A 12,578-nucleotide genomic window follows, 5' to 3' on the forward strand; every position below is an offset into this window, starting at 1 on the left:
CACCTAGCTCATTGCAAATATGCTATGTTTCGATTTTTGTAAAATATGGAAATAGTACCTTTGTTCATTCACCCAGTATTTGCTCTTCAAACTGAACAAGAAAGACATATGAATTCTGCCATTAGAGTTGTGTATGTAGAACAGAAGAAAGTAGACGAAGGCTGAAATAGTTCCACAGTACCTGGCCTTGATGAGGGAGGGGTAAGTCTTCACCAGGTAATCAGAGATATTCCTGCCTGTTAGGTCCACCAGAACATCACCTGTCGACTGGATCCTCTATAATACAACACACACACACACACACACACACACACACACACACACACACACACACACACACACACACACACACACACACACACACACACACACACACACACACACACACACACACAGTATGTATAACTGTGTGCATTGGTGACTGACTGGGATTTAAACCGGGGCCACCTGATTACCACAATACTGTATCAGCCCATTGAGTTAAAGCCTATGCATATGTCTACACTAACCTGTGGTGGTGTTAGCCCCCCTGCTCCCTCAGGGCAGACAGGCAGCATGGTGAGTTTCCTAGGGGTACTACACTGGCAGCCTGGGGAAGGGTTAACTGCGGTCCACTCTGGTCCATCCAACATGTCTATCAGAGCAGGGTTCACTGGCGGCATCTCCCACTCCGTTGTGATGTTATTACATGGGAAATCCCTATACCGGGAACACACAGGAACACGCACACACACATGCACATTGTTACACTTGAAGTGCCTATCAGGATCAACATGATACACAAAATCATTTTTTCGGGCATATGCAACGACGCCTCCCTCCTCCCCTCATGTCCGTTACTTTTGGGCATACAGTAGCCGACATGATATCACTATGACATTCTTTACGAAGGTCTCAAACTCAAGCCTAGCGCACATCCGGCCTGCGAGTTGCTTTCTGGCCCCCAGACTGATACCTGACTCCTATTGGAATCGAGACTTCAACACTTAGCAAACAGATGATATTGTATGGTAAGTGAACTGTCCCTGGTCAACACTCACTCCAGAGGTTCATCCACCATGCAGCGAGTCCCAAAGCCAGGCTTGTTCAGCAGCACCTCTCCAAAGTACCTCATCTCAGGGTCCAGGATACGCTCGTTACTGGAAGATGGCACATCCAACAGTCAACAACAGTCTTTATCAAACATGATCAAAATCCACATAATCATTCGAGACTTCTACGTTCTACTCATGTTTTGTGCCAGTGGAATTGCTCGACTAAGGGCAGGACAGAAGTCTCTATGCTCACCTGAAGAAGGTGAACTGTCGTCCATACATCCAGGGACTAAGGGTCAGGCTGGGGTACTCTCCAAACGGAGGTACGATCGTAGTGAACATCAGTGACACAAACACAAAACTGGCAGGCAAAACTATCTGAAGAAGCCAAACAAAAGGACACAGGGACGTTTCCATATTCAAATTCTGCATCATGAAACTGGAACCATCAAGAAATGTGTAACATTATTGCACATTATTATAAATAGGGATTTATAGCCAATGCACATGATAGAGGGGACGCAAAATACACGGCGCAAACAGCCGTCTGTGGAGAATGGTACCTGAGCAAAGAAGTCCTTATGTGATCTTGTGGCGTGGTGAAACCGTTTAATGAGCAGGGCAAATAACTGTTTCAGGACCAGACAGACACCTTTGACCTGTCTAGAGCCCCGCCCCTCGCTGCCCTCTGAGCCCCCAGAATTCCCCTGCCTGTTGGCCTGGGTCTCCCCGTCTGCCTCTGTAACGTAGGGAGAGGTTGGGAGTTAAATGTTCCCTGTCTGCAGACAGAAAGAGTTATACTACACAGCTTAAATGGTCTTCTACAGTGATAGCCATAAACACTCTGCATGATCTGCAAGCCTGCAGCCCCACCACTCAGCGTAAGCCTGAATCTATGACATCTTCCTCTAATGCCACTAGAGAACAGTATATGGGTCCAGAATTGACGTTGACAGTCCTAGTTTAAAGGCCGTGGCTTATAAGATATCTGTTCATTATAGCCATTGCAGCATTATAGCCATTGCAGCATTATAGCCATTGCAGCATTATTGCCATTGCAGCATTATTGCCATTGCAGTAGTTTCTAGCTTGTAGCTTGTAGCTTGTTGCTTGTAGCTTGTAGCTTGTCACCTTCAGATTGGTCGACATAGAGTGCTACTTTGTTGTGTCCTACACTGGGTCGAGGTGTCTGCTGCCATAATCTCTGGTCTGGGGGGTAGATGACGGCAAATCCAACATAACTGTCACACACATAACATCACAGTACAGTACTGCACAGTCGTCACAGAACATCACAGTAGAATACTGTACAGTCTTCACACAGAACATCACAGTACAGTACTGTACAGACCAACACACAGAACATCACAGTACAGTACTGTACAGACCAACACACAGAACATCACAGTACAGTACTATACAGACCAACACACAGAACATCACAGTACAGTACTGTACAGACCAACACACAGAACATCACAGTACAGTACCGTACAGACCAACACACAGAACATCACAGTACAGTACTATACAGACCAACACACAGAACATCACAGTACAGTACTGTACAGACCAACACACAGAACATCACAGTACTGTACTATACAGACCAACACACAGAACATCACAGTACAGTACTATACAGACCAACACACAGAACATCACAGTACAGTACTATACAGACCAACACACAGAACATCACAGTACAGTACTATACAGACCAACACACAGAACATCACAGTACAGTACTGTACAGACCAACACACAGAACATCACAGTACAGTACTATACAGACCAACACACAGAACATCACAGTACAGTACTGTACAGACCAACACACAGAACATCACAGTACAGTACTATACAGACCAACACACAGAACATCACAGTACAGTACTATACAGACCAACACACAGAACATCACAGTACAGTACTATACAGACCAACACACAGAACATCACAGTACAGTACTGTACAGACCAACACACAGAACATCACAGTACAGTACTATACAGACCAACACACAGAACATCACAGTACAGTACTGTACAGACCAACACACAGAACATCACAGTACAGTACTATACAGACCAACACACAGAACATCACAGTACAGTACTGTACAGACCAACACACAGAACATCACAGTACAGTACTATACAGACCAACACACAGAACATCACAGTACAGTACTATACAGACCAACACACAGAACATCACAGTACAGTACTATACAGACCAACACACAGAACATCACAGTACAGTACTATACAGACCAACACACAGAACATCACAGTACAGTACTGTACAGACCAACACACAGAACATCACAGTACAGTACTATACAGACCAACACACAGAACATCACAGTACAGTACTGTACAGACCAACACACAGAACATCACAGTACAGTACTATACAGACCAACACACAGAACATCACAGTACAGTACTATACAGACCAACACACAGAACATCACAGTACAGTACTATACAGACCAACACACAGAACATCACAGTACAGTACTATACAGACCAACACACAGAACATCACAGTACAGTACTATACAGACCAACACACAGAACATCACAGTACAGTACTATACAGACCAACACACAGAACATCACAGTACAGTACCGTACAGACCAACACACAGAACATCACAGTACAGTACTATACAGACCAACACACAGAACATCACAGTACAGTACTATACAGACCAACACACAGAACATCACAGTACAGTACTGTACAGACCAACACACAGAACATCACAGACAATACACAAGTTATAAAAGACACACAGTTCAGATCTTCTTCTTTTTAAATTACCTTGTGTAGTTTTGACAGATTTGGCTTCACCGTCCGCTGTCACTTTCAGGAATATCTACAAGAGAAAAAGAAAGTGCAATGGTACATGGCCATCAAACATGGAAACATGCAGTGGACTGATGTTTTGTGATTGAATATAGGCTCACCTCCTCCAGTGATGTGTCGGAGACCCCGAAGCTGCTGAGGCCGATGTCAGAGAGGGTTTCCTCCAGCTCTCTAAAGAGGGAGGCGTAGGCCCTGGGCTGGAAGCCCTGGTTGGGCAGCAGGTAGGTCAACTCTTGGCCGATAGCCTCGATCAAACGGGCCTCTGGGACATGGTGGTGGACCAGCCCTGTGATGCTTGACAAGTCACCTGGTAGGGAGAAACACACACACACAGGGACACAGATACACACACATACACACACACACACACACACACACACACACACAGAGAAACACACACACACAAACCGAGTCAACATTAGTGGTGGAACCAACGCTGTGGTTCTGGCTATGTCACCTGTTACAACTGTGTTACAACACATACAGAACATACACAGATGCAACAGCTAGTGAGGAAAGTGGCCATGTGTAAAGGGGCTTTGTGGTCCCGTATACTTATGTCACCTCAATTCCTCAATGAAAACCTTACCGTCCATCTGTCTGTCCGGGGTTTTGGCTTGAGGTAACTCTTCTTTGTACGTGGTACAGGTGGAGCATTTACACGAACACTCATCAGTACAGTCACACTTCATCTAGGACAAGGAGAAAACAGCATCAATGACACGCACCTCTGTCTAGGCAATGAAAGCACTCACTCACCCTAACGCACACTCCCTCTGTCACATAAACAACAACACACTTTAGAGGCCCTTTCCGAGATCGTATCCATCCCACCTTGGTCTTGGGTCCCTCGTATTTCATTCGTCGAACCAGGGTGAGGTAGAAGCCGGCACCGAAGCAGTTCTTGAGGAAGAGCGGGGAGCCGCAGCAGTGAAGACGTCCCTGAGAGATGATGGCCACACGGTCACTCAACAGGTCAGCCTCGTCCATGTGGTGAGTGGACAGAATCACTGTACGTCCTGGGGAGGTAGAGAGAGGACGAGAGAGGGCGAGAAAGAGAGAGAGAGAGAGAGCAAGAACAAGAGAGAGAGAGAATGCGAGAGAGAGAGAGCGAGAGAGAGAGAGAGAGAGAGAGAGAGAGAGAGAGAGAGAGAGAGAGAGAGAGAGAGAGAGAGAATGCGAGAGCGAGAACAAGAGAGAGAGAGAATAAGAGAAAGAGAGGAATTGAGAGAGAGAAATAGAGAACGAGAGAGAGAGAGAGAGAGAGAGAGAGTGAGAGAGAGAGAGAGAGAGCAAGAGAGAGAGAGAGAGAGAGAGAGAGAGAGAGAGAGCGAGAGAGAGAGAGAGAACAAGAGAGAGAGCGAGAGAGAGAGAGAGAGAGAGAGAATTAGAGAGCGAGAGAGAGAGAGAGAGAGAAAGAGAGTGAGAACAAGAGAGAGAGAGAGAATGAGAAAAAGAGAGAGATTGAGAGAGAGAGAATTAGAGAGCGAGAGAGAGAGAGAGAGAGAAAGAGAGAAAGAGAGCGAGAATAAGAGAGAGAGAGAATGAGAGAGATTGAGAGAGAGAGAATTAGAGAGAGAGAGAGAGAGAGAGAGAGGGTTATATAGGGTTAGCATTATGAGATGGCATTTGATATTATACATTTCCGATGTTGGTAAATTCCAGTCAATCAGCTGTTTTTCCCTCTCCATCCAGCAGGAGGCATATGTACTGTGTGAGCAAGAGCTAGGTTCAAATACTCTTTCAGGTACAAAAATTATGTGGACACCTCTTCAAATTAGTGGATTCGGCTATTTCAAACACACCCGTTTCTGACAAGTGTATCAAATCGAGCACACAGCCATGCAATCTCCACAGACAAACATTGGCTGTAGAATGGCCTGACTGAAGAGCTCAGTGACTTTCAACGTGGCATCGTCATCGGATGCCACTTTTCCAAGTCAGTTTGTCAAATTTCTGCTCTGCTAGAGCTGCCCCAGTCAACTGTAAGTGCTGTTATTGTGTAGTGGAAACGTCTCAGCCGCGAAGTGGTAGGCCACATAAGCTCACAGAACGGAATTGCTGAGTGCTGAAGCGGGTAGCGCATAAAAATCGTCTGTATTCGGTTGTAACACTCACTACCGAGTTCCAAACTGCCTCTGGAAGCAACGTCAGCACAAGAACTGTTCGTCGGGAGCTTCATGAAATGGGTTTCCATGGCTGAGAAGCCACACACAAGCCTAAGATCACCATGCGCAATGCCAAGAGTCGGCTGGAGTGGTGTAAAGCTCGCCCCCATTGGACTCTGGAGCAGTGGAAATGCGTTCTCTGGAGTGATCAATCACTCACCATCTGGCAGTCTAACGGATGAATATGGGTTTGATGGATGCCAGGATTACTTTTCAATACATTTCAAAAGAAGTATTCAGATAACCTTTATTTGAAAAAACAAGTAGTTTAATATTATAATGTATTTGTAAATACACTTGGAAAGTATTTGAAAAAACTCAAATACACTGACTCAAATACACTCCTATGCATTAAACTGAGGTATTTAAAAATAATATTTGAAATAAGTATTTGAAAATACTTTCAAATGTATTTGGTAGACAATTTTTTTTTTTGTACAAATAACCAATCAAATACTTAAATAAAAGTTATTGTTTTGGGCTGTGTATTTGAAAATACTCAAATTCACAAAAAAAAGTATTTAAATAACAAATACTTAAATACACATGTAATTATAAACCAGGTCTGGTGTGTACCTGATCGGTACTTGAGTAGCAGGTCCCAGATAGATCGTCTGGAGTAGGGGTCCACCCCCGATGTGGGCTCGTCCAGAATCACCACCTTGGCACCGCCCACAAACGCCATAGCAACAGACAACTTCCTTTGCATGCCGCCTGAGGAGAAGAGGAGAAGATGAGGACAGGAGGAGAGGACAACAATACTGGTATCTCATATCTTGATTATGACACTCTAAACACAAGTTAAAGATGAGAAGAAGTGTTTGTTTCATCATTGCTGGCAGTGAAACAGAACTAGTAATGATGAACTATATACTGTAACTGTGCCCGAGGCCCAACACAGTGTGTGTGTGTGTGTGTGTGTGTGTGTGTGTGTGTGTGTGTGTGTGTGTGTGTGTGTGTGTGTGTGTGTGTGTGTGTGTGTGTGTGTGTGTGTGTGTGTGTGTGTGTGTGAAACCTGAGAGGTTCTGTGCCTCCTCGTCTCTCTTGTGGGGCAGGCCAAGATCCTCCAGCATGTTCTCTACCTCCAGCTGAGCCTCAGACAGAGACCTCCCCTTCAGCAGGCTGTAGAACAGGATGTGTTCTTCTACGGTCATACTGAGAGAGACAGAGAGAGAGAGACAGAGAAAGACAGAGACAGAGAGAGAGAGAGAGAGAGAGAGAGAGAGAGAGACACAGAGAGAGAGAGAGAGAGACAGAGACAGAGAGACAGAGAGAGAGACAGAGAGAGAGAGAGAGGCAGAGAGAGAGAGACAGAGAGACAGAGAGAGAGAGGCAGAGAGAGAGACAGAGAGACAGAGAGACAGAGAGAGAGAGAGAGCCTGTGGTGAGCAGCTGCACTGTGCTGAATGTGCTCCTTCGAGGGGAACACCCCAGCAGAGTAGGAAGTTGGAATTTTATGAATCACTCAGCGACATTCTTTTTGCATGACATTTTTGTTTCATTATGATCTTGTCCCAACATACCCACATCAAACCAAATAGTCTTTATTAAACCTGTAGACATACAGAACAACATCTTAATCTCTATAGACAGAGATAAATTAGACTTGTTTAGGAAGTACCCCCACCTTACCTCCCCCTCCCCACGCACTAACGCAGAAAGAGAGGGGAGCGAGAGTAGAGACAGAGGCTAAGAGAGATGGACAGAGAGGATGAGGGAAAGAGAAAGAAAAGAAGTGTGCAGAGAGAGACATGGGGGAGAGAAAGACAATAGACAAATGCATCACCACATCTAATCACTCCTTGTGTCTATATGACTCGTTAACCCACTGAGGCAGCAGGCACTGTAAGGGGTCACATACTGGTGAAAGAGGATGTTGTGTTGGGGACACATGCCCAGAGAGTGCCTGATGGTGTCCATGTCTGTCCGGATGTCCTTCCCATAGATGGAGGCTGTCCCCGAGGTGGGAGGGAACATCCCCGTCAGGATAGACCTGGTGGAGACCACACAGAGGGACAGAGGATGTAGAGGACAGACAGAGTCACATGGCCAGATGTCACAGTCATAGTCACTACACCTACTGTCACAAAGCTGTCCCCCAACCAGTGGTTCTCAATCTATTTTGGTTGATCACATTCTGCCCAAAGAACCTGCTCATAGGTCAGGTATCCCAGGGGATAGAAGGTACCACAGGTTGAGAAACACAGCCCTGAACTGATTCAGATGGTTAAACTGTGAATCATTTGACTGTGGGTGACATACATGGTGGTGGTCTTCCCAGCTCCATTGTGCCCCAGGAAAGCAGTGATCTGGCTCTCATAGAAGGTGATGCTCAGTCCGTCTACCGCAGGTTTTTGTCCCCTACCAAACACCTTCACCAGGTTCTGAACACACACACCCTCCACCAGCCCTGCCGGTTCCCCCTCAAAGTAGGCATGGCTGGACTGACCTGGTGGGAGAGGTGAGAGGTTGGAGGTCAGATGTTAAAGGTCATTGGGATAGGAGTTAGGGATAGGTCAAAATCTGATACAATTAATAGATAGAATCCAATATAATCAATACAATCAGATAGATGTGAACAACAAGCTTACCTTGTCAGGGTATTATAGTGTGTCATTCATCGTATACAACATCTACACTGTAGTGTGCACTGATAAGGCTGGAATGTGTGTACTGTTACACAGTAGTTACAGGGTTATGAAATACTGTTGTTTGTCGGTGCTGATAGTGAATAATAACTGTAACAAAGCTGTTTAACCTCACAAAAATAGCAACATCACATGACCTTCCACCACATTGCATCACGACCTGAAAGACGTTATTTTATCTAGTCACTGTTTATAGCCCCAATCTGACAAATCGTTGCTGATACACCATTGAATGAGATGTCTTAAGAAAAAAAAATGGCAAACAGTGAAGGTGAAATCAGGGGAAAGGAATGCTGCCACTTTGACTGTGTGAAAGGGAGCGAACCAAACGGGAGCTGAATCACATATTAACTAACTCTGACTGAGGGAAATGTACCAATGTGTCAGTCTGTATTGAGACCCGACCTGGAGAGCAAACACACTCAAGGACTGCGGGTTCCCACACACTGCCTGCCGCTAAGCATTATGGGCCGGGCAAGCAGGCCACAGAGAGAGAGAGAGAGAGAGAGAGAGGGAGAGAGCTCTATTGTTTCAAACCTCATCAGCGATTCATCAGAGATGCTGGACTGAGACAAAGAGTCCATGGCCCTGATACTTACATATTTAAAAAAAATCCACTTAGTTATTTTCTTTAGAAGACAAGTGGATTTATTTGAATGTGTTTTTACCCTCTTTTTCTCCATTTTGTTTTTCCTCCTGGTTCTTCTTGTTCTCCTCCTCCTCCTCCTCCTCCTCCTCCTCCTCCGTTTTCCCCTTCCCCAGCCTCTCTCGTTTGTCCTGGTGTTTGCAGGATGGCAGCTCCTCATCTGGTGCCTTAGTCTTCTGCTCGTCACCTGGTTCATGATTGGTCTTCTGCTTCTCTTCAGCCTGGTTTACCAGGTTGTCAAACCTGGGTTTCTCCAACTCTTTTGGCTTTGGGGGTCTGGAGTTGAGCCAATAGGAGGGCAGGATGGGGAAATAAAATGGCCGACCAATTCCATACTGCCCTATAGGAGAACAGAAATACACACAGAGGCGGTGCTGGTTTAAGAATCCAACCATCAAATAAGACCAATAGTTATGAATATCAACTCCAACAGTACAAAAGTAACCAACTGGTGCTGAGTTTCAACATTACTCCTTCTATGACGTTCATTATGAGTTTTTGTAACTGATTTAGGCATACTTACTATATGCATTTCTGCCATGAGTCATAGCATTATAGCCTGGTCCCAGATCTGTTCGTGCTATGTCATGTCGATGCTATGTCGACTCCAAACATGGCATGACAAGGAGTGGCATGATGGCACAAACTGGTACCTAGGCTAATAGCATGGTGGTTACCTGGGAAGACGTTGTCGAGGTACCAGGCAAGGACGGCGTAGAGTACAGTATCCAGGGCCATCATAGAGATGGAGGTGAGGAAGGAGTACTCATCCCCCTCCAGAGGGCTGGTCTGGATGTTGTCCCACTGCAGACCCAGACCCTGCTCCTCATACCGGGACAAGTACTCTGTCCCAAAGCCAAACGCCACCTGGGACATCAGGCTCTGAGAGGACAGACATGGAGAGACAGGCCACGGAAGGAACATCAACTGATGTTAGCTGTTGAGATGGTTATCTGAACTGACTGTATGAAATTTTAGTCTTTTTAAAGGTGTAAGACAGCAAAAACATGTCTGGAGTCAGGAGTCAGAAGCTACAGTATGTACCAATGTCCATGCTAACATACTGTATCACTTAGAACGAATGCCAACACATTTCTTCATGCTGATATGTAATATATGAGCATGTATATCAACTGATAAGTGATATGTTAGTGTGAATATTGAAACCCAGCTAGAAGAGTAAAGAATGAAGATAGGTACATGTGTCCCAGGGGGACTTATTTGGAGGTTACACACCGCCATGATCTTGTCATCCTTGGTGATGCGGTCCTGCCATGCAAAGCAGAGGATGTGGGGCAGGTAGAGAGTGAAGTAGATGATACCGCTGCAGGCTGCAGCCAGGTTGGCCTTGTTAAAGAAGACACTGAGTAGGAAACACTGCATGATGGTGGCCGTGGTGAAGGTTAGCAGAAACAAGAACAGGATCACAGGGTTGCTGTAGTTCAGCACCTTACCACCCTGGAAGACAGAATGAAGAATTGAATTGGTTTTGTTAGTGTTTAGAGTTAGAGTCCCTATTTGCTTCATGCACAAAGGAGAAGTTACAAATTGAAATCACATATAAGTGATTGTTACAAAATTTGGGGGGACAAAAGTAAAAAATTCTAGTTTATTTCCCAAATCTTCCACTAGAGGTCACAACAGTACATTCAAAACAGCAGCCTTCTGAGAGGCTCTGATCTATGACATAAATTAATATTAATCATTGACCAACTAGCCATTTTGGTCATTTACAACTTGAAGCCAATTAGGACTGACCATAATGATCCCAGTGAGCAGGGAAGTGCTGGCAGCCATCATGAGGAAGCTGTCTATGAACCATGTGACCCACAGAACCCCATTGGTGACCCCCATGGTCTTCAGGGTCTCTTTGAGCCTGAGCTCCTTCTCCAAGACAATGCTCTTCACGGTCATAGACACTGAGTAGACCCACGCCAGCACCATGAAGATGGGGAAGCACCGGTTCAATGTCAGCATGAAGCTAGAGGAGGAGAGGTGGTACGAGAAAAGAAAGGGAAAGAGGAAAAGTGGAAAAGAGAGAGAGAAGACGAAAACAGGAAAGGGGGGGGAGATAGAGAGAGAGGATATAAAAATGATGGGGGTAATCGATGAGAAATGACCATCAAAAAATGCAATTTCTAAATGCAGGCTTGGGGTTGGTATTTGTGTCTTAAGGTGTGTCACTCACAGGTCGTCCACGTAGCATGGGTACGGCATCTGTTGTAGGTAGACACCGAGGGGCCAGTCCTTGCCGGTCTGGGTACTGATGATGCCATGCTCTATCATGTCCTGTAGATAGGCAAAACCCCCCCACACGTAACGGAGATCATCCACGGGGTCGGCCCTAGGACCAGGGTCCCAGTATCTGTGGCCAGAGGGAGAGAAATAAGGAAGAGAGGGGTATATCTGAGGGCTTGATCTGCATTTAAGCATTTGGAAATGGATTTGTTTTTAAATGGATACGTTTGTCACTAAGTTACCTAACAAAGACAAATTCTACACTGAGCACCATACCTGAAAATCCCATTAATCCCATTTCAAATAAGAGTTGCTTATGTTGCAAAACAGTTCATACAAGCATCATGATCTTGAAAGTAACCCTGATGAGTACGTAAGGTAAGGTAAAATCCACTCATTCATTAGGGAGTTATATACACTTACCTGTCCTTGATCTTATTGGTGCGCTCCACTGCGTCGATGTCCATGCGGATCTTGAACCGGACGTGGGGTGGAACCTTGGTGGTCCAGGGGTAGGTGTCCATGAAGACCAGGCCAGCCCAGAACTTACTCTCCCCCATCAGACTCAGAGCTCTGTGGGTCATCTGCTCCTCATCGTTCAGCCCAGAGAATTTATCCAGGATCAGACACTGTGGAAATAAATTCATGGATTATGTACAGTGCATTTGGAAAGTATTCAGACCCGTTTTGTTACGTTACAGCCTTATTCTAAAATTGATTTAAAAAAAAGAATTATCTTCAATCTACACAGAATACCCCATAATGACAAAGTGAAAACAGGTTTGTACAATTTTTGCAAATGTATTTAAAATAAAATACAGAAATACCTTATTTACGTAAGTATTCAGACCCTTTGCTATGAGACTCAAAATATAGCTCAGGTACATCGTGTTTCCATTGATCATTCTTGAGATGTTTCTACAACTTAATTGGAGTCCACCTGTGGTAAATTCAATTGATTGGACAT

General features: G+C 45.1%; 1 protein-coding gene across 1 annotated transcript in view; it reads right to left on the reverse strand.

The window, feature by feature from the left end:
* Window positions 1-12,578, reverse strand: part of abca4a (ATP-binding cassette, sub-family A (ABC1), member 4a) — a 50,813-nt gene that overhangs the window by 11,490 nt on the left and 26,745 nt on the right. The window contains exons 12-32 of the mRNA XM_038973191.1: window positions 12,035-12,240; window positions 11,562-11,738; window positions 11,132-11,354; window positions 10,610-10,831; window positions 10,051-10,255; window positions 9,396-9,713; window positions 8,342-8,528; window positions 7,941-8,072; window positions 7,095-7,234; window positions 6,656-6,793; window positions 4,746-4,930; window positions 4,501-4,597; window positions 4,013-4,218; window positions 3,867-3,921; window positions 2,166-2,243; window positions 1,598-1,773; window positions 1,288-1,412; window positions 1,041-1,139; window positions 510-699; window positions 182-276; window positions 59-91 (exon numbers count right to left, since the gene is read on the reverse strand). Coding sequence (XP_038829119.1) covers window positions 59-91; window positions 182-276; window positions 510-699; window positions 1,041-1,139; window positions 1,288-1,412; window positions 1,598-1,773; window positions 2,166-2,243; window positions 3,867-3,921; window positions 4,013-4,218; window positions 4,501-4,597; window positions 4,746-4,930; window positions 6,656-6,793; window positions 7,095-7,234; window positions 7,941-8,072; window positions 8,342-8,528; window positions 9,396-9,713; window positions 10,051-10,255; window positions 10,610-10,831; window positions 11,132-11,354; window positions 11,562-11,738; window positions 12,035-12,240 — 3,287 coding nt within the window. The remainder of the gene's footprint in view (window positions 1-58; window positions 92-181; window positions 277-509; window positions 700-1,040; window positions 1,140-1,287; window positions 1,413-1,597; window positions 1,774-2,165; window positions 2,244-3,866; window positions 3,922-4,012; window positions 4,219-4,500; window positions 4,598-4,745; window positions 4,931-6,655; window positions 6,794-7,094; window positions 7,235-7,940; window positions 8,073-8,341; window positions 8,529-9,395; window positions 9,714-10,050; window positions 10,256-10,609; window positions 10,832-11,131; window positions 11,355-11,561; window positions 11,739-12,034; window positions 12,241-12,578) is intronic.

This window comes from Salvelinus namaycush, chromosome 33 (assembly GCF_016432855.1).
Source record: "Salvelinus namaycush isolate Seneca chromosome 33, SaNama_1.0, whole genome shotgun sequence".
Classification (NCBI taxonomy): Eukaryota; Metazoa; Chordata; class Actinopteri; order Salmoniformes; family Salmonidae; genus Salvelinus; species Salvelinus namaycush.